The following is a 22,762-nucleotide window of genomic DNA, read 5'->3' on the forward strand; positions in this document are numbered from 1 at the left end:
CGGATGTATGCCATCGACGAATCTCCTCCTTTTCACCTCCGCGGTAAACGTAGAAATGACGTATTGTGATGGTGCCCTCGACCTCTTGCCGACCACCAGCTCCAGCACATCAACAGTACGCGAAACCCTCCCAATATCCGACACTCCCTCACCTACCATCGGGACCACCTCTTTCGTCCCCTCCTATACAAAAACTACGTTCGGCGAGTCTGACGTCTGATATGGTACCCTCTTTTTCTCGGATACCCCCTCCTCCTCCGACACCCTGACGACCTCCGCCTCGGGTACCCCCTCCTCCTCCGGCACCCTTTCGAGCTCCACCTTGGGTACCTCCTCCTCCTCCGGCACCCTCCCGACCTCCGCCTCCGGCACCCCCTCCTCCTCCGACACCCTGACGACCTCCGCCTCTGGCACCCTCCTGACAGTCGCCTCGGGTACCCCCTCCTGATCGGTACCCTCCAAACCTCCTCCTCCATCTCCATCGAGGCCTGATCCTTCATCTCCATCTCCATATCTATCGGGCCATCGAGATATGAAGTTAATGCATCATACGATACCGACAACGAGTCAACATACCCCGTCTAACCTCCTCGACCCTGATAACCATCGGCCCCTCCGTCACCCCCTCCGTCACGATAGTCACCTGCTCCTCCGTCCCGATAGCTACTTGTCCCTCTGTCACCCCCTCCGTCCTGATAATCGCCTGTCCCTCCGCCACCCCCTCTATCCCGATACTCTCCAATCTCACGCAGGCCTACTATGTCGCCCCGTATCACTACAATCTCAGCATAAAGGTCTCCTAAACTAACCTATACCATCCCAACATCACGTCGTAAGTCAACTACTTCACCTCATAAGCCAGCTACGTCGCCTCTGATCTCCATAATAAGTCGGAACATATCATCGATGGAAGCACTCTGACTACGTGCAGTTGGTCCACGTGAGAGGTGTCCGGACGCAGGAGACGGTGATCTCATGCAGGGAGGTGACACTCTCGACGGAGGTAATCGCATGTAGGGAGGGGGCACCCTCGATGGAGACGACATCCTCGGGGAATGTGACACCCTCAACGGAGGCGACATCCTCGAGGAATGTGACACCCTCGGTGGAGGTGAAGTCGACGGCGCTCCTAAAAAAGAAACATTACAAATCAATAACTTAATTAAAAAATTATAACGATAATCAACATATTATATTCAATTAACATACCGTGTCCCGATCAACGATGGACTCAGGCCTCTCTTGAGCAGCACAATCTGTCAACGACTCACGGATATAAGTCTGATCCTCTTCCTCGATCGATGGTATTAGCTCAGTGAGGACTTCAAGCTGACATATTGACATTTCATCAAATTACTGACCACGTATTCAGCTTCAAAAATGACATACAACATAAAGCACAAATATATAATACGTACCTCAGGATCGTCTATGATAACTGATAGTTGTTTTGCAAGGGGCTTGTCTTGTGCTCGCCAGCAGTGCATCCAAGGGATGCATGTATCCCCTCTCTTTGCATACCGACCAGCCAGGATAGGAACAATCTCGTAGACCCATATACATCGTATTTACGCTCCGACCTATCTCTCCTAGGCATCGAATGCCCCCTCCTGAAGACGTGTAAAGTATCGAAAAAGCATCTCTCCCCCCCACGGATATCTGTTGAACGTATTGATGTCATCAACAACTTGCAAATGAAAAATGTCAGTCAACGTCTTCCTGTGATGACACCTCAGTACACTCTCCAATATAAACATCATCCCCAACTTCAACTTGTTGGACATCTGGTCGCATCCCCTAAATGCATCTCCTAACTGTGCCACCGTCACTGTCGTGTGCCCATTCCTTGTCTATCGAAATACTGGCCCTCGCTGCCTCTTCGCCCGTACATCTCAATCCAGTGATGAGGGCAAACTCAAATATAGAAAATGTAGTAACCTTGCCCCCAGATCAAAGTGGAGGGCATCTCCGTTAACTGGCTTAAGCAGCCGACATAGTAATGAATCGATCAACTGTCCAGAGAACAGTACATATCGCAGTGAATACAGGGGCCATAGGCAGGATCGACGTAATATCTTTTTGTACTCCTCGTCTAGTGAATCCAACACTGCTGTAAAGTTGGCAAAGTTACAGTTCGACGTAATTTTGTCAGGAACTTGTCTCAAGGCTGCATCCAAATGGTAATCCATCCTGCAAAATTTCAAATATTAGAACATTTGAAACATAATGTCACAAAATTCAACTAACCGAACTGTAAGTAATATATGCACGAAATAACAGATAATAAAGAAAATAAATTAAAAATTACACAACAACTTATAAAAAAGGGAAAAACTAATTTTTACAAAATTATTTATTTCATAGTTTATGTTAATCCATGTTAGAAACTTATTTCAATTATTTATTTAATTAAATTTGATTATTTATATTTAATTACATATTTAAATAAATTATTTTGAAAATTTATATTTCTTACTTATTTAACTTGTTTATTTTTATTTAAATGTTCATTATTTATTTCAATTGTTTATCTAAATTATTTATTTCGATTGTTTATTTGTTTATTTAACATTTATTTTAATTGTTTATTGAATGCTTAATTTTAATTATTTATTATAATTGTATATTTAATTATTTTCTTTAAATTATTTATTGAACATTTAAACGTAAATATATAATTATTTGTTATATTTTTCTTTAGTTGTTTATTCAATATTTATTTTAATTATTAAGCGAATATTTAATTATTCATGTTAAATGTTAGATATTTATTTCAATTGTTTATCTACATTTTAATTACTTACTTTGATTATTTCTATCCAATTGTTTTTCATTTAATTGTTTCAATTGTTCGTTTGAATTATTTGATTTAATTACTTATATTGATCGATTATTTACATTATTTATTGAACAAGAGCAAACGCAAATATTTCATTATTTATTTCAAATGTTAGAAATTTATTTCAATTAAACATTAATTAATATTTTGATTATTAACATTTATTCATTTATCATTTAAATAATCATTTAATTATTATTTAAATGTTCATTATTTATTTTTGTGCGTTTCAAATAATTATTTATTCCAATTGTTTTTCATTTATTTATTTCAATTGTTTATTTAAATTATTTGATTTAATTACTTATATGAATCGATTATTTAAATTATTTATTGAACAAGCAAAGGTAAATATTTAATTATTCATGTTAAATGTTAGAAATTTATTTCAATTAAACTTTAATTAATATTTTCAATATTAACATTTATTCATTTATTATTTAAATAATCATGTAATTATTATTTAAATGTTCATTATTTATTTGTGTGCACTTCAATTAATTATTTATTCCAATTGTTTTTCATTATTTGATTTAATTACTTATATGGAAAGATTATTTAAATTATTTATTGAACAAGCAAATGTAAATATTTAATTATTTAATTCAAATGTTAGAAATTTGTATCAATTAAATTTTAATTGCGTATTTTGATTAATAACATTTATTTATTTATCATTTAAATAATCATTTAATTATTATTTAAATGTTCATTATTTATTTTTGTGAGTTTCAATTAATTATTTATTCCAATGGTTTTTCATTTCAATTGTTCATTTAAATTATTTGATTTAATTACTTATATAGATCGATTATTTAAATTATTTATTGAACAAGTAAACGTAAATAGTTAATTATTTATTTCAAATGTTAGAAATTTCTTTCAATTAATCTGTAATTAAATTTTAATTGCATATTTTGATTATTAACATTTATTCATTATTTACATTTTTCTTTTATCATTTAAATAATAATTAAATAATTATTTAAATAATAATTTAACAGCATTTCAATTATTTTAATTCTCATGGAAAAAAATTAATACTACAGATGGCCTAGGCAGTTTGTTAACAGAAGGCACAGGACGTCTGTTGCAGACGGCCTCTGCTCGGAGATCGCCATTTTCAACGATCTCCGACAACCAAACCCTAAAAAAATTTACTTTTTAGTAATTTTACATATTCTACAAAGATTTCTACCACTATTTCCAACCAAATAAACCTTTAACATTCAGGTTCAAAGATTAATGGGGGAAAAATAAGCAAAACTTACTTTCTTCACTTCTAATAGTGACCGGTCGGTCTCCTCCCAAGAAAAACTCGTCGATTTCCTTTTTTTCCTTCCCCTTCTTTCTCCAGACGTAGGTTTGAGAGTGAAATGTCAGGGGTAATTTTGGGTTTTCAATGTTTTTAAGGTTTTTACAAATTTTTGAATTTTTTTTTAAAACAGTAGTCAACGATCATTTTGGAAAATTGTATGTTTTTTGTGGCTGTCTGCCACCATTTCCTCTGCTGGTACCACAACTAGCTCAAGTGCAGCAGCAACTTCATAGTTTTTTGTTATTATTTTATGGGTTGCCTCACTATTTCTTTCTGGCCCAAATGTTTTGAGTAAACTTGGGTCCATTATATTCCCGGGTTCTAAAACGTGTTTGTGTAGAAGAAGCGTGAATGCCTCCTTTAAAGGGTGGAGATCAATCGTCCATGTGGCTGTATCTTGGCCCTTGGTGTGCGACGTTTGGCTGTTCAGATAATTAACTTGGTTTTGGCCCTCATTCTGGTTACGAGACACCGTGTGCCCTTTCGCCTGTTTTTCTTCTCTCTCTGAGTAAAAGATTAGGGTTTTTCGTTTTTACTGTAAATCCAAATATTTTTGGTGTTCTTCTCAATCTGATTTCTTAGTGATGTAGTATGATTGTAGTAGTACAGTCTATTAGTGATTGAGAGGTAGTTTTGGGTTGTTCGGTGTGAGGAGGGGAAAGGGAACTTGAAGAAACCCTTGGTTTCTTCGTACATTTATACTATTCTTGATTGATACTTAGTGAATCTTGAGCTTTATCGCCTTGTGGTGATGCTCAACGGGTGATTAGGTCGAAAAGCTAAACATCTAGACCCTTTTTAGGGCGAAATATATCTTTGTGTTCGATTTTTATTGTTCTGCAAATTTCAATTTTCTGCTCAAATAACCGATCCAATTTTGATTCTTAGTGATTTGATTTAACAATAAGAGCTGAGATGCTTCCATCAAGATATGCGATCCGTCCATGTGACAGTGACGAGTCAAGCATTCATGTCCTTGACCACTTCAATCAGAAGGTTAGATGCACCATTAAATGTTGTGCACTAAAGTTTCTTTGATGTTCAGAACCTGATTAGTAACGCGACTCCTATTTCCAGGTCTGGAGTGTTAAAAATAAAAGTATTGTATAGAATATTTTTCATTATATTTTTCTTTTTAGTATAAGATTATTTTCCGTGTACAATTATTTTCTTTTATTGTTATTTGTAACCCTATAAATAGAGTCTTCTACATTGTAATAAACATGAGCTTATATTGTATAAAAATCATTCATATTTTTCTTAGCATGGTATCAGAACAGATTCGATTCTAAATAGCTGCTCGCCTAATCAATTTTTTTCTCACCATATTTGTTGAAATATAATTCCCAGCCAATATTCCAGAAGCTTCCTTCAAACTCAGCCGGCTGGAAAGAACACGCAGGTGGGCTGCTTAGGATCCCTACTGAAAAGTGAAAAATTGAGGCTATCATTATATTCAAATTGCGGCTAGAAGCAAGCTACATGCAAGGAAAGAAAAAAAGGAGGTTGGAATTGATTGAGCTGGCTGCTGGGCTACCTGTTGATTCATAGACACATCCAAAAGAAAGGAAAAAAGAAAAAAAGGGATTCCCCCAGAAGCTGCCTTCAAATTCAAGAAAACCCAAAAAAAATTTCAAACTCTCACAGATTCGGTAATCTTTTCGTGTTATAATTTTTTTTAAAGTTGTTTAAAAGAAAAAAAAATTGTTTCCCCCCCCTTTTCTTGGGAATTTAATTTTAAAAACTTTGGAGGGTTGTTACATTGAACTTTATCGACTCTCCTTTGTCCCTTAAACTAACTATGGTTTTCTTATGTTAAAAAAAAAAAAGAGAGTCGGTACCTTGAAATTTACCAGCTCTTCCCGTGACCCTTGACAAAAATTCAAGGGTTTTCTTATTAAAAAAAAGGAAAAAAAACTTACGGAGAATCGGTACCTAGAACTTTATCGGTTCTCATCCTGCCTCTTGAAAAAAATAAGAGGTTTATTTTTATTTTTTTGGATGGTCGGTACCTTGACCTTTACCCGCTTTTCCTATATTTTTCTATTGTTTTAGCAACTTAAAATGTTTTTGCTAAATCTAAAACATTAAAAAATAAATAAAAATGTCCATCAAATATTTTCTTCCAAAACAAGAAGCCACTTATCTCCATCAATAATGACAAAAACCTCAAGTGCTTGGAGTTCATTCTAGATCAGTTTGGAAGATTTGATTGGATCGATTTCTTCAAACTCGATATTCTATACCATATTGAGTTTGAGGGGAAAGTGTTAAAAATAGAAATATTGTATAGAATATTTCCATTATATTTTTCCTTTTAGTGTAGGATTATTTTCCGTGTACAATTATGTTCTTTTATTGTTATTTCTAACCATATAAATAGAGTCTTCTACATTGTAATAAACAAGAGCTTATATTGTAAAAAAATCATTCATATTTTTCTTAACATGGAATGTGCTAGTCACTAGACGTGCTTCAGCAGCTTTACGAATCACCAAACATTATAAAGCACAATATAACTATTGCAGTGAGTATCACTCTTTATATCCTATGTAGTTGAGGCTTTATAAAGATCATTCGAAGATTTATCTATTTACTTTAGAGCTAAGTAGGACTAGATCTTCTACTAGTTTTGCACTTATTAATGTTGCCCATCTTTATATTATATTTTACTGCTCTAGATGCACTACGATAAATTTCACACTTTGCTTTTTAGTTCTTTTTCCTTGCTGCCAAAACGTGTAGTGACTGTACTTTTTTATTTTCTTGCAAAAGGCACTGCGATATACTAGATAATTTACTTTTACTCCTACCCCAACAAAGGTAAGTTAAGTACTTCAGTGATTCAGTATTTGTTCCTCGTGTTCGCTGTCTTGCCTCTACTATGAAGAGACGATGACCCCGTATAGTATTCATTTTTGGTACCCTATTTTCACACTTACCGGTTGGGAAGTATCGTGCGTCTTCTCATGCCTTCATTTGTGTAATTTCCCATTCAAAGTGGTCATTCACGGTTGAAGAACTAGTTCTCTACCGCACTGTCGATTCACCTTTTCAAGTACGATTTTAGAGATGTGAATTGTTAATGAGAAATTTCATGTTATTTGAAGAATAATAACATGAAAAAAAAATTAATAAATAATAATAATTGTTTATTTTACCAAGATAATTTAAATTATTTCTCTTTAATACTTGCTATTTATTTTCTTCCTTTTCAACTTTACCGCATGCACTATACATAAGAAATATCTTCTATCTTCATTACATGTGTTATAGGTGTTGCCATAGACATTAGCCAAAAAAGCATCATCCAAACCCACTTTGACGCACAAGCATGTCTTCAAAATGTTACATTGATTGATAAACACTTCTAGACTATAATGCTAACACCATGGGAGAGTTTCGTTCAACGAGAAGGCTTTGCTATCGCTGAAAATCTCACAGCCAAACCGTGCTATGGGCCACTGATCTTAAAAATTTCTTCCTTATAACGGTACCTTTGATATGCATATAGCATTTAGTTTCATATGATATTACATTTACTGAAAAACATGCCGACTTCAGCTTCATTTCCTATGTAGGCCTTGCACTTTTCACTAAGGTCAATAGTACTCCTTTCATCAGTGCTAGAATAGTTGCAGTAGCAAATTACAGAGAGTGATTTTCACACCTCACTCCTAAATTCTGAACTTCTTTCCCCAACATAAAAATCGTTTTAAAAATATTTATATCCATACCTTTCCTACAGGATGAATGCAAACAAGGAACAACTTGAGAAACTAACAGAGAAAAAATCATTTGTTGCAGTTACACTGCCAAAAGTTTCACCTCCAACTCAAAACAAGTTCGCATCACTTGCTGATTTGCTAGGAGTCTCCTTGGGGGTATTTTCAAAAATATATCTTTCAATGTATACAGCATGGATAGATTCTCTTATCATATTTCAGCATAATTAAAACACCCAAACAAATTCTCACATACTAATTTTGTCATCCAATTACACATACGTGGGTTGGTACAGAAAAAATTCTATTGCATAAAAGCCCATTGGAGAATTATTTCGAACAACCAGAGATTTTGGTACATGTTATGGAGCAATTGCAAAAAGACATCTAATGCAGATTCGGGAGAGGCTCACAAATGCTGCTTCTGCTTCCACAAACATCAACATGCAAAAGCTATGGCAAGGTAATTTACACCTCTAAATATAGATTCCAGTGTTCACTAAAATCGAGATTTTAGTGTTCACTAAAAACAATAGCTCGTTCTTAACAAACATCATCATCTAATGTCATCAACTTCCCTCTACAGAGCAAATGCTTTGATTCGCCTTGAAGACAAGTTTGGGGGATTAGATGCGAGCATAATAGGAGAAGCGGCTGAGGCACTACGGAAAGGTAACACCAACTTCATAATGAACCATTTTGTAAAGGTAAAACCATACTCCTACTACCATGTAACAATTTCTTTAGGAAGACATCAACATATAATACAAGACTCCATTTTCCATATTGCAGAACCCCAATGAACATCTAAAGAATGTGATAACAATAGAATCTGAAGAAGATATGCTCTTCTACCTCAAAGTCACACAAAAACAACAGAATCCACCGGAATACCGTTATGAAATTATCTGTCTTCGATTCCTCGACAACAACTGACCTCGACTCTCCATCTGTAGTCACTGATGTAGACTTTCCAACTCCAACGGATGACATCAACATTTCAACCCAAATGACCGGCCACATGACGTAAAAGGCAAAAGTAACATGTACACTATAGACTAAAATTCCACAGATGCCACAGACAGGGTTGCACCAACTACAAAGAGGAGTCTCTTCCAAGTACCAGATAAAACAACTGAAAACAGAACCAAATGGCAACCATTGACTACAAACCTAATGAAGAAACCAAAATCATAGCCTTCAAACAAAATAAGGACCGTAAGAATTTTATTATCTTTTGTAGTAGTAGATAGTCATTCCATTATCTTTTTTAATAGTACAGACTCTCTTGTATTACTATCAAAAACAAAAACCAAAACTCCCAAGTATGCAGTAACTTAATACTGAGTCTTTAGTTAAGACAACCAGAAAACTTACAGCTGTTCTGAGATGAAAGAGTTGGTTAGACTATTTTGCCATCTTTTGAATTCTGGAAATATGCAAATGCTGTAAGTTATCAAAAAAACTCAATGTACAGTGACTGCCAGTAAAATAAGGAACTTCTTCTATATCAAGAACCTTTTATTATATTTGTTTACATTATCTCTAGCACAAATTTCCAACATATACATCGATTTGTTAACCATTAATCACACAACATATATCTCTCTTGTAAATTTTTAACACGTTAACAGTAGCTTCCAAATACCTCAGCCCATATAAAAGGCTTGCATCGCACGTGTTGGTAATAGGAATGCAAGTGTAAAATCACAAAATATTAATAAAGAAAGACTATTTTTGTTTAGTGTCAGCCTCGATGAACTTTACATTTATAAGTTGAGCAGGCTAATGACAATTCAACCACAAGTTAATACCCCAAGCGCTCCTGCTTCTTATTATAAAAGGAATTGCCATATCTATGAATTCCACCTTTGCATTTAATATTCAATTCAGGTACATCATATCATGATCCAAATATCTTGCCTTGCTCTTCTGACGATTGCAGATTCTTTTTTGGGCAGGCAGCAAGATGTTTTACCACCATATGTTATTAAATCTTGACTGTAACAGAGCATGGCCCACATAAGTAATCCTGAAATTCAAGAACAGAAAAGATTTCCTAATCATGTTCATTGAATAAAAACAAATCCAGAAGAGCAAATAAATTACCAAGTACGCCTTCCGCAGTCAGGATTTTATTCCATATCAGAGCACCTTCAGGTATCTTTTACAATCCATGATAAATAACATGCTGGTTCCAGCCGAGTTCGTAACACTAACCAAATCGGTGAAATTCTATGTGACATGCATTAGCAGCGAAGGATCAAAGCCGTGACAGAGTCTTCACACTTCAAATATAGTTTACCAGCCAATTTGATTAGGCCAAATAATCTTTTCAAGCAACTGAAAAAGGCATGAAGAAATAAAGGATATGACAAAAATTCAACATAACTAAACAGAAATATGTAGATTACAAATCTGGAAATTTAACAGAAATCATACCAAGCCACTGGAAGAGACCTCCAAAGCATGTAAACTGATTGTTCCACTTTTATTTTTTTGGTGGATTTGTTTCAGGCAGGAAATCAATGTGGAGACTGCTTGTGAACAATTTCCAAGCAGCAGAACGTGTAGGTTTCTTCACTTCAAACTTCAAAGCCATATTCAATTTAGCACATTAACTTTCAGTGGAAACGAAGGTATCGATTTAAAATAAATAACAGCAAACAGATATCTTAGCTATTGAATCTATACCTAAGAATTTGACAGTTGGCCAACTGAGAATGCCCTCTGCCTGACAAGCGTGAATTTCTTTAGCCAATATTTAAATAATTTCAAAGAATCTGTCGAAATTATGGGTCTATGGTCAACAGAGTGTTGACAAACTTTGAGCAAGTGTACAAATATCCATAAATATTAAATAAAACACTACTCTTGTCCACCTGAACAGCACGAAGCTCAGTCCACTACTTGATAGGTGTGGATAGATGCACTTCATTCTCCTTGCAAAGGAAAATAAGCTCACGTTTTGGTCCTTCACAATAGTTGAAGAGTCGAACACCCTCAGACAAGCATTCCATGGCAATGCGTACCTTCAAGGAGAAGTACTTCACCCTAGGGGTTCCATAAAAAGGTGCAACAAATGTAAACTTCATGATTTCATCACATCCTCCGAATTCATGCAAGTCGAGGAAGACAAACTGAGTTGAGTTTCCATCTACAGACATAGTAAGCCATAATCGCTTTTCAGGAGTAAGGTTATACAATGTGATTTCGAATGGTATGCCTACAGGTAACCCTGAAACGAAAGGAAGAGGATTTTGGAAATCATTGTCATGAACATTAAGTTCAGCCTCTAGGTGTTTGATTTCTCCACTCAAGACAATCTGCCTCGGCGAGAAACACTTGAGAGACTTACGAAGCAGATGAACATTTTCGAACACCCCATAGCTGGAATTGCCAATGTCACTCAACAATTTCTGAAGGTCAATTACAAAATTAGAAAGTTCTATGGCTCCTTCTTTACAAAGATTTTCAACACGTGAAATTATAGTACAGATCTTCTTTAAACTAGCATCAAAGTTGCAGGTCTCTAAATAAGATATTCTCAACACACAACTCAAAAGCATTATCTCTAATAGATGCAACTCCTCCTCTCTGCTCAATCCCGTGAACCTGTACCACATCTCTTGGAGTCTCTCGTCGATTTTACCCAATAGAACCTCCAACACTCCCATTCCATGGTACCTGAGATTTCCGGATGGCAAAATGTGTGACCACACCTTTCCAAGTAGTTTTATGACATGTATATATTTTGAAGTAAAAGCTAAGATGCCAACAGTCTGTGGCGAGTAATTGGTCAACTTTGAAAACTCTTCCTTCCAGTTCCTGCACAAATTTAAGTCCACTTATTATCCTTCACAAAAAATTTCTAGAATTAAGGAATTTATATTTTTACAATTGCATCAGTGCTATACTTTCGGGTGTCTAAATTGACTTAAAGACTTAAAATAGTAATCCTACCAAGGCAGTCCAATCAATCACCTAAAAGTGATAAAACTACCATCTTCATTGGCAAATTATCCTTGCTACTATATTGGTAATATAGCTTAGAAATAATGAATACACTCTTCATTATCTGCCGAATAGACAACTGCGAAGCCAATTTTGCAGTTAAAGAAGGCATCCAAGATTAAACATTGATAAACTTTGGTAGCAACAGAGAATAGAATCAGAACCTTAACGTTTGAATTACTTCACCCATGCATCCAAGTTCTATCAATCGCCAGATATCAGAGATTTTTCGAAGGACAATCTTCACACAGCTTGTTACTCTATCATGCAAGTTTGCCAGGTAATCTAGAAGCGGACTTGTTAAATAAGCTTCAGAGCTCTCGTTGCTTTTTTGGCACAAGAGAAAATCACTTTGCTCCAGCTGTAAGGCTGGTTCTTCCCCTTTAAAGAACTCAGAAGCAGAGACAACTGTGAATCTGCTGCAATGAGACAAATAAGCCAAAAGACTATTCTGGTTCACCACATCAGATAAAGCACGAGAGATCCTCCCCAATTCTGTAACAGCATAAGAAAATATTTGCGGAGGAACTGTACAAATTTGCCGTTCAAATGAGACTGAAGCTGAGATGCCCAACACTAATAATGCTACTGTCCTCGCATTGTCAAATCCCAGCTTACCATCAAAAGAAGGCTCCAACTGAGGCATACATGAACATAATGAGACAAAGCTATGACAGTTGATCAATTAATAGTTTCCATTGGTAAAGGTCCTGAGAAGATTCAAACACATGAAAGTATGCTTTTGAAACTTGGAGAGAAAGTACACTTCATAGCCAAAAAAATATAAAAGGGAGGAGAACCACAGAGAGCCATGAGAATCACAAATAATATAGTAACAGGACTAACGGCCCTTGAACTCAAACATGCAGATAGAATGCAGCATGCTTCAAAATATAACAAAACCAATGAATGGCAAAAAACTGGACCAAGGAGATCCCTGCAGTGCCCACCCCATGTGAGGCAGGGATTCCCCGGTTAATGAAGGTGGTTTTGGGGCAATAGTTACTGCCCCGATTGAGGCAGGGGAACGTGATCCCCGCCTCACCCTTCCCCGATTGGCCAATTATAAAAAATTGAAGAAAAAAATCGACCATTTTTCCTTTAATCCAGTGCCTACCAGAGCCAACTAGGCAATTACCTAAATCTAAGTCATCAAACAAATAAGGATGCCAAGAAGCAGGCCGAACATCCCGCCCTAGCCCCGTCTATTCTAAACATGGGGCATGTATCTAGAATAGATGAATTTCTAAAAAGATGCTCCTCCAAAAGCATATGGACATCGCCAAACCCTGCTGAGTGAAAATAGTTGACCGGGTTCGCGTGCCATATGGAGCTAATCAACTAGATGTGATGGATGCAAGATAGTATTTACAAATAGAATTAGAAGTAAGTTTAAAAAGAAAAAGTATTGTTTCCATTAAACTGTTATGAGACAACTACCTACAACCAGAACTCCTTTTCATTCCCAGGATAGGATTTCACAAGTTCTATTAAAAAGCATCTGTTGAAAGATGAAATCTCTCCGCATTATGTAAAAAATAGTCCCCCATATTTTCTAATTTGTGAACGATAAGGCAGGTTCCAATATTATGGTAATGAAACATATTGGACTCTCAATGCATATATTCCCTACTTAACAGATGTTAACCCAGACTACCCAGTCAGCTAGCATTAAAGTAGATCTACAAGCATTTTTAAAGCTCTACTAACCTCATGAAAAACATCTCGAATTATGCTGCCCACAAATTTCCCATGAGTTCGACCAAGTTTAAACAAAATAAAAAATAGATCAGCTTCATCCTGCAGTATTGGGAGATGAGAAATTAAACAAAATATTGGTTAGACAAGTACGACTACAATGGGATATCCATACTTATAAAGCACAAATCCAAATATCAATGATGCAATACTTTAGCAAAAGAGCTTAGAAGCTTAAGTGTCCCCCCCACCCCCGGAAGGTTCCTCGTCAACATATGGAGCAAAGAAATTGTCCAAATGCATAAATATACATACATAAGTATACATTGATCATCAAAGAAAGAATCACGATTCAGAAGCAACACACCTGTGGATAAAATTCCAAATTCTTCATTAAGGAATTTAGGCCTAACCTAAACATGGCCAGATTCTGCAACTTCATTGATTGGAGAGTATTCCTTGCAGCAGATCTGATGGAGTCATTTCTGTCAAGCAGAGTGCCAAGGAACTGCAAAAAACACAACATTAAGTGACCACCTCTGGAGCTACATCTTGCAAAGTTCATCTATTCATGCTTCAAATATAAATCTAATCAATGTTACCAGAAAAAAATAGTCAATGTTACGGGGAACAAGGAATAAAAACTAGAAAAAGAAGTTCACCAAAAAATCAAGTGGATCAGAATATGAATCCAAAACTGATGCTAAAAAATAAAAAATTTAGGGCATCTGATACGAACTTTTGTGCATACAAAGAAAATTTACTTTAAAATTTTTTAAATTGAGTCGGTAAGTTTGACTACATTAGTTTCTACATTTGACCAAGATGCTAAACCACTATTCTTCGAAGCCGAGAATTAATCCAGTCACTTTCATCAGCTCCTTTACATTCAATACACTCCAAATTCAAACAGAAGAAGATACAAAAATGGAACATGAGTAGGAAAAATGCAACTCACTGGGCAAAAAGAAATCTGTCAACCCAGAATGGGAACCGAGATACTAATGGGAACGTAGCAGTAAAAGATGACAAATGCAACTCAAGAAAAAAATGGAAGTCCATAAGAACGTCAAACAAAAAATACATTGTTGAGACACTTCAGGTAGAATAATATAATATTGAAAAGTTTCATGACCAGAATCTGATTTAGAGAGATCAGAAATTCACCCTATGTAAGATCGTTTCTTCCACCATCAGATGGTCAGATATAGCCATATAGCGTACTGTCTCCAATGCTTGCAACCTTACAACCACTGAATCATCATTCAGCATATCCATTACTATATTTACAGCTTGACGAGCAAACTCAGTGGAAAAAGCTGTCAGCATGCACAAGGAATGGCAGGCAGATCTTCTTACCTTCAATTAAGTTAAATAATCACAGATATACATCACCATATCGCTCAGAACATCAGCTAATAAATACAAGGGTACACAGGCAAGCAAGTTAATTATGGACAATGGTTATATAAATCTGTATTGTCTCTGATACAGATATGCATTCCTGTGAAGTTCAAAGATGGTTATCCATTGACGGAGAGTTTGAAAAGAAAAAATTGGAATTACAAATGTATATAAAATATTACCTCATGAAATTCATCCTCTAACCCATGTACAAAAGCAAATGCAGCCCCAGATATTTTAGGCAGCTTTGCAGTGAACTGGCCATAGTATCTATCCTCTTTTATTTTAGGCAGAGTCCTCTTAGATAACGTTTGTAACAGAATATCTTCTGAAACCATTCTAATTTTCCCCAGGGCATCAAAAGCAACAACTCTGATCTTCATGTCCATGTCTCTTACCATTGAACAAAGCTGCAATCATATATGATACTAGCTAATGAAAGCCAAATATTAAGGAAAAAAATGTACTTTGTCATGATGGATATCATTGCAGCAAGATGAGAAAAATCACATTAATTTAATAAACAACTGGGAGAATAACATAATTTTGCAATATATATGGTGTAATAAGCAACAGTGCATGAGAAGGAGAAAACACACACAGATCAAGTGCAGGTTCCCGGTGCCCACCCCCACCTCCCACCCCCAAAAAAAAAACCACACACACAGAGTACATTTTGAGAAGCCTAAATGTGATTAAATCTGCATTCCCATTCACAAGATACCAATGGAAAGACTTAAGCACCACGGCAAAGATTGTCACTAATTAGACAATGGAATCTTCTCATGCAGTTGCTTGCTCACTCCCCAACGGAATTACTAATTTATGATCAACACATGCAAATAATGCTCTTGAAAGTTAAAAATGCTGTCAACAAAGAGCATAAGGATTAATGGCAATCTAAAAATACATAGACCCATCAGCTCATGAATGTGTCAGCAATTCACATTAGAACTTTCCATGAAATCATTTACAAGACTCAACTATCAAATCATACCATGAAGGAGAAACTCAGTCGAAATACCTGTATAAACACTGCATCAGAACATTCTTTTTTACTTTGATCTTGGTTGAATGCTACAAGCAACCGCCCCCACTCGCTAACCTGTATCCAAAAAAAATAAATAAATAAATAAATAAAAATACATAAGCTGTAGCTTTTTGCACATAAAGTGTAAACTATCTCCAAATCATTCTCTTTCCCAGTGAAAGTAAAAGAAAGCAAAAGATAAAGATAAAGGTGAAAAAAGGAAGTAAAATACATAGATAAGTCTTTCTCGAAAATGTACTACTCTATCTATTGTCTAATGTCAAATTCTGAATAAAGCATTTTCAGTACAACCTCATAAGAGCTATTACCATATCCTATGTCCAAAATTTCTTGCGCTGCTCTTGATTGAATACGTGTGCTAAATTTTGGATAGAGCTTATACAACAATTAGATCACCAGTAGATTGCAACTCATGCGTGTTTGAGTTGGAGCATTGTAATTATAAAATATTTGATCATGCTTGTAGCTGATATGCCTATCATGATTTTCAATAGATTGAGAACTACAGAAAATCTAAATTGACTAAATTTGTATATTACTTCATGGAAAAATTTAAGCTGGAATACTGGAACAAAATATAACCGATGATTGTGTCGGAACTTAATAGCCGAACTACTAAATACAAACTTGCAAACAACACCTTTTAGGCTAATCAGGCAAAAATAAATACTGCAAACTGGTAAATGAAAGCCTTTTTATGAATCAGGATTAGAATTTTACCGTGCGCACAGCTGAGCGCCTAACAGGGTCATCGCAGTCAAGCAGAAGTTCCACAGCACGAAAATAACAACTTTCTATTAGACTTTGATCTTCGACCATAATGCAATTACTCAATTCTACCAAACCATCCAAGGCAACTTCCCGGATTTTAGGATATGGATCCCTCGTGAACCCGAGTAAAACAGGGAGCAATACCGATGGCCTCACGCAAAATTTACTAACATTCCGCAGCAATATACACCTTGCAGCAACAGATTGACCAAAACACAGAGAAAGGAACAGACTTTCATCAGCAAGGGGGTCGGTAGTCTCAGTAGAACCAGGTGGAAAGTTAAGTTTGGTATTTGCGGAAAGGAGGACGGAGAGGGCATAGTGCAGGGAAGAAGACGGTGTGCTAGGGAGGTAGATAAATGCACGGACGATGGTGATAATTTGGTGGCGGAAGTGGGGGTGGTGGTGAGAAAGGGAAGAGACCAGAGAGAGAACACGGTGGTGATTAGTATGATCGGAGGCAGGGTTTTGGAGGCAGATGGTCAGTGTGTCAAGTAGAGAAGAGAGAGTGGAGTAAGAACTAAAAGGGCTGGTGATGAGAGAGAGAGCTAGGTTTAGAATTTTGTTAGGGAGATTGTGGTTTTGGCTGAAGGCCTGATGGATCTCCGCAAGGCGTTGCTCCTCCATGGGCGGCGGTGTTGGGGAGGAAACTTAGTGGTGGAGTCGCTAAAAGTTAAACTGTAAGCGAATGAGTTAACTGTTCCAATGGTCTAAAATTTAAAATAACGAATTTTGATCATTTAAATTTATATTTATGTCTTCAATTACTTACAGAAATTTCAAATGTTGAGTTTCAACAATTAAATTTTAAAAAATATTATACGTTACTCACTAATATAAATATTGAATTTTAAAAAATATCGAATTTACAATGAATAACGTACAATATTTTTCAAAATTAATTGATCAAAATTTGACATTTTAAACTTCAGTAGACAATAAAAAATATAGACCTAAGTATAATGATTAAAACTCGATAAATTAAACTTGAGTGACCAATAAAAAATACGAACCTAATTTCATGTCACATTGGAACAATTAACTCAAAAGTAGGAGGTAATGAGAAAATTTGGTTCTCAACTTATTGCTTGAGCAGTAAGTTGGTATCAAACTTTTAAAAAAGAAAAAAGTTGATCTATAAACTTTTAATTATAATTCTAAAAATTAATCTGTCTCGATTACAGCCTGGGAGTTTTTTTTTTTTTTTTTTCCTCCGGTTTAAATCATTTTTTGGTGACACCGTTTATGAAATGTTGAGAAAATAAATGTTTATTAATTTTTTGAGCACTTATTTTGGGTGTTTTAAGTATAGTGAAATTTGAGTCGTATTTTTCAGCATCCCAAATAAAGTGATTTTTTTACATTTTTTTTCCAATTTCTCTTTCAGTTTTATCATATCTAAATCAAGACAAAAATCCAATTATATACTCAAAAAAAATTATAAATTTAAAATATAATAACTAAAAATTTTACTCATAAAAAATTTATTTTGAAAACAATTAATTATGTTATTTATACAATGTAGGATGACCACATTGATTAATAATGTTAATGTGTCAAAAAATTGTTGGTTGAAAAAATATACAAATTTTCAAACTGTTCAATGACAACATGCCACGTGACATGTTATCAACAATGTTGTCGATCAGCATTTTACACCAAGCATGGTTCTAAGAAAATTTATTTATTAGTAATCACTTATAATAGAAGAATTCACTTTTTTGTAAAAATTGCTTATAAAGTAAAAAATAATACTAATAAAATATTAAAAATTCCATGAAAAAAAATTACTTATAATACAACATTAACTTACAACTGTAAAATGTACTTATAGGTAAAATATTACTTATAAATTAAATTTTATTTATAAGTAAATTTTCTCTTTTTAAGTTCAAATTTAACTTTTACGTAAAATAGTATTTATTACTAAAAAAATTCATATAAAGGAATTATAAATTGAAATTTCAGTAAATAGCTTACACATACCTATTTTTTCATATATGAACATTTATTATTTTATTATTTTGAAAAAAAAATCATTGGATAATATACTTTATAATTTGGACTATTTTTGAAATCATTATAAAAATTACTTAAAATCGATCTTCTCATGAAACGTTTAAAACTAATACTCTAAAAACTTACATGTAAGGTCATCTCTAGTACTACACCAAATTTTACACTACATCTTGTATCAAACTAAAATTCATCACTAACCATTATGCCAAAATTTACACCAAATGAACAATATTTAACCATTTTCTTTCTTTTTTTATTCTTTATAATTTATTTATTTAATTATATTATAAATACATAAATTACTAAATAAATAATTACGTTAAATTACGAAAAATATTAAACTCATTAATAAATATAAAAATATATAGTACAATTAATAAAAACACTACCACAATTAAATTTATAATTATGTCATCAGAAAATAGTACAATACATTTTGAATTTGGATATTATCAATAAGACAATCGACAAATTCTCGAAATTATGGAAAGAAGTAGTGAAGAAAGATATCAGAATTACAAAATCCAAAAAAGGAAATTGGCAATGATAGAATATCATAAAGAAAATAAAATTTTATTAAAAGATTTGAGTTCAATGACAGATCCAAACCTACGTTTGTTCTTACAAAATGAACAAGCAAGAATTTGCCAGAAGAAATCTCAACAACAAGATAGAGGATTTGAAAGTTCACATGGCTTGTTTGGAAATTATTTTGACGATATTGGCGGATCTGGAAACGATCTTCCAGATTACTAAATTATGCATTTTTTTATGTATCGTTTTCTTTAAATAAAATTAGATTACCGTATGTATGTCGTTGCTTAATATATTTCGTGTTAACTTTAATAAATAATCACGTTTATTATATTTAAAATTTTTTCTTCTTTTAATTAATTCATTAATTATTATTTCTTACATTTAAATTTTATTTTAAATGCAAATAACAATAACAATAACAATAACAATAACAATAACAATAATAATAATAATAATAATAATAATAATAATTTATTGTATTAATGATACAACTACCCTTCATCAATTTATTAGGAAAAAGGAGAAGAAAAGGGCAAAGTATAGTGGTGCATTGGAGCTATTTTGCACCAAAAAATGATGCATTTTGGTGATTCGGGGTTCACACTGGAGATGCCCTAAGCAAGCACTAATAGTTTCTTGTTAGATTTTCAATTTCTTGAAAAAACATGATGATGGCATTGGAAATATACTCTAAAAACTTACATAACGAGTATTCCAAAACTCCCAAGCAAGTGTTAATAGTGTCTTGTAAGATTCTGAATCTATTGAGAGAGAGAAGAAAAAAAAAAGACATGACGATGGCATTGGAAATATAAATATATATATATATATATATATATATATATGGAAACACATTTTTTTTGATTTATGGATCTCAAAATATTTTAGGTTTGAGAAATTTCTACTAGCAATTGCTCCAAATAGCATGTTAACTTTTAAAAATTAATTCATACCAAAATAGGTTTTGTACATTAAAAACTTAGCAATCTTAGCTTTACAAATCATGGTTATTTATCAAGTACATTTAAATCTCTTTAGGTTGTTGCTGCTCAATGAAGGGAAAATAAAATTTTGTTCAATTGGTGAGGTATTGAAATACCAATTACCAAGTGCATTTTGCTGATGGACACATTCCAACGAGTTTCATATACAAATCTATAGCGATATCAATTTATTCAAGTAATTATAGAAACTAGTCTTTGTTACGTGCACTGTACGAGTTTTGTATTTATTGTGTTTTCATTGGCGTACAAATTGTAGATTTCTCAAGATTTGTTGAAAATCAATGTTAGATATCATGTTGTCAAACGACCTCCCGGGCGATGATGAAAACCAATTTTATCAGTCGACATGAATTACTGAACGATAACTCAACATCAAATAATGGATGAACCGACCTAACGTTGCTTTACCTATTGGATGGCTAATTCTCTTTGTGGCTTGTTGTTTCTCTATTGGGACTTAACCCTAGTCGAGCATACTTACCATATTGTGACTTACCTTAAGTTGGCCATTTAACTAATATATATATTGGTAGTTAACCCCTATTCCTTTGTGCCGTGCTTGAAGAGAACCCGAGAGAGAGAGGTGTTATTCTTCTTCTTCTCCTTCATGCTTCCTGCCAAGTTATCTTCCCTACCAATTGCTTGAGACATTGTGACTCTTACCTGTGTGGTATCCATCCTAAGTGTGTGGTAGAATCAACAAGCAAAAGAGCAAATAGCAACCATAGGAAGGCAGACGTCGGCAGTCGGTCATCTCTCGATTTTGGTGTTGAATTTGATGTTTAATGGTTAACTGAGCCCGGAAATCACTTTGAGCAGCTTGAGGAAGATCCTAACATCTGGTATCAGAGCTTGGGTAGCAAAAATTGGCTCAAAATCGACTGATTTTCGGACATAAACCTTAGAACCCGAATCTGAAAATTATCAATTACTCACAAACCAAAACTCGGTTGGACAAACGGAGGCCATACCCATCACCAGCAGGTCGAGGCGCTCCCGGAGAGGCGGCGCGTGGACGGCGACGGCGGCGCGTGGGCTGATGGTGGCGGCGCGTGGGCGGCTGTCCGGCGACGTTGTCTTCAGGTAACTTGCTTGTTTCGTTCTCCTGAACGCGCTGATATACTTTGTTTTGTGTTTCAGGTTACACAGAAAAAGTTGGACGATTTTCCCCTGGTGCGATGACGGCTGAAATTCAACAGCAAGCTCGTTTTTCTCCACTCTACGGACTCAGATAGGTCCGCTCTAGTAAATTGGCTTAATCCATTTAAATTCAGCAATAGCAAGATTATCGTGTGGGGTGATCGTTAGGTTTTGGAGTTATCGTGAAGGGGTAACCATTGCTTGTGCCAGAACTAGGATTACTTGCGTTAATTGAGTGCTTGTTCTTTTGATTTAAAGTGCTTGGTATTTCTTGGTGGAAGTAGCGTTTAGGCTAATTGTTACTTTTACTAAGAATTAACAAGATATTATTTTATCACGCTTCTCAATACTATTTCGTGTGGCTTAATTAATGTGTTAACCAATGACAACACATAATTTTGATTTAGGAATTTTTAACGGTAAAGGGGACTTCTCTATCTGGCAACAAAAGATGAGAGACATATTAATCCAACAAAAGGTGTCAAAAGCCATCGAAGGCAATTTTGCACCTGATATCTCAAAAAACAAAAAGAGGAAGCCGATGAGCTTGCCTATACCTCAATAATATTACACTTGTCTGACGTTGTCTTAAAAAAAGTGAGAAAACTAAAAACCACCAAAGAACTTTGGAAAAGACTAGAAGACTTATACTTGCTTAAATCTACACCGAATAAACTCTATCTACTCGAATGATTCTTCAACTTTAAAATGGATCCTTCAAAGGATCTCGACGACAATTTAGATGTATTTAACAAATTGGTGCAAGATATTGTCAATTGTGACGAAGCCGTGTCTGAAACCTATAAGGCCATTATCTTGCTCAATTCAATCCCTGACTCTTATAAAAAAGTTAAAAATGTCATTAAGTATGGTAGGGACATGTTAACACCTGAAATTGTCGTAGATTCTCTTAGGAGTAAGGAGATGGAAATGAGGGCTGAAAAACAGGATAGGAGGAGTAGAGAGTTGCATATGATACGGGGTAGAACTCAATTTAGGCAAACCAGTCATGATGGATACCAAAGTAGTGGTGAATCAAGTAGTAATAGTTGGAAAAAGAAGGGGAATGGTAGACCTAGATCAAAGTCTAGAACTAAGGCTAGAAAATGCTATGGCTGTGGAGGCACGGGGCATTTTATAAAAGACTGTCATAAAGAAAAGGGAAAACAAAAGGTAAAGGAAAGAGATGAGGTAAATGTGTTTTCTTCTACCTCCGATACCGAAAACGGTGAAGTCTACATG

The 22,762-nt window shown here is 34.8% G+C and overlaps 1 protein-coding gene across 4 annotated transcripts; it reads right to left on the bottom strand.

Annotated features, from left to right (window-relative positions):
- Window positions 1-9,374: 9,374 nt before the first annotated feature.
- LOC111403234 (protein SIEL) lies at window positions 9,375-17,509 on the bottom strand. 4 transcript variants are annotated; one of them, XM_023031661.1, is made up of 12 exons: window positions 16,770-17,509; window positions 16,023-16,103; window positions 15,181-15,408; window positions 14,762-14,953; window positions 13,962-14,102; window positions 13,607-13,696; window positions 12,061-12,533; window positions 10,765-11,710; window positions 10,577-10,616; window positions 10,325-10,472; window positions 9,992-10,225; window positions 9,375-9,914 (listed from the first exon to the last, which is right to left on the bottom strand). In XM_023031661.1, exons 1-8 carry the CDS (start codon window positions 17,445-17,447, stop codon window positions 10,789-10,791), a joined length of 2,805 nt encoding a protein of 934 aa, XP_022887429.1. In that variant the 5' UTR covers window positions 17,448-17,509; the 3' UTR covers window positions 9,375-9,914; window positions 9,992-10,225; window positions 10,325-10,472; window positions 10,577-10,616; window positions 10,765-10,788. The 4 variants fall into 4 exon arrangements, with proteins under 4 accessions (XP_022887429.1, XP_022887428.1, XP_022887430.1 ...); XM_023031660.1 differs by having other exon boundaries at window positions 10,577-10,665; XM_023031662.1 differs by having other exon boundaries at window positions 10,103-10,225; window positions 10,577-11,710.
- Window positions 17,510-22,762: the final 5,253 nt, after the last annotated feature.

Source organism: Olea europaea, chromosome 11 (assembly GCF_002742605.1).
Source record: "Olea europaea var. sylvestris chromosome 11, O_europaea_v1, whole genome shotgun sequence".
NCBI classification, from domain to species: Eukaryota; Viridiplantae; Streptophyta; class Magnoliopsida; order Lamiales; family Oleaceae; genus Olea; species Olea europaea.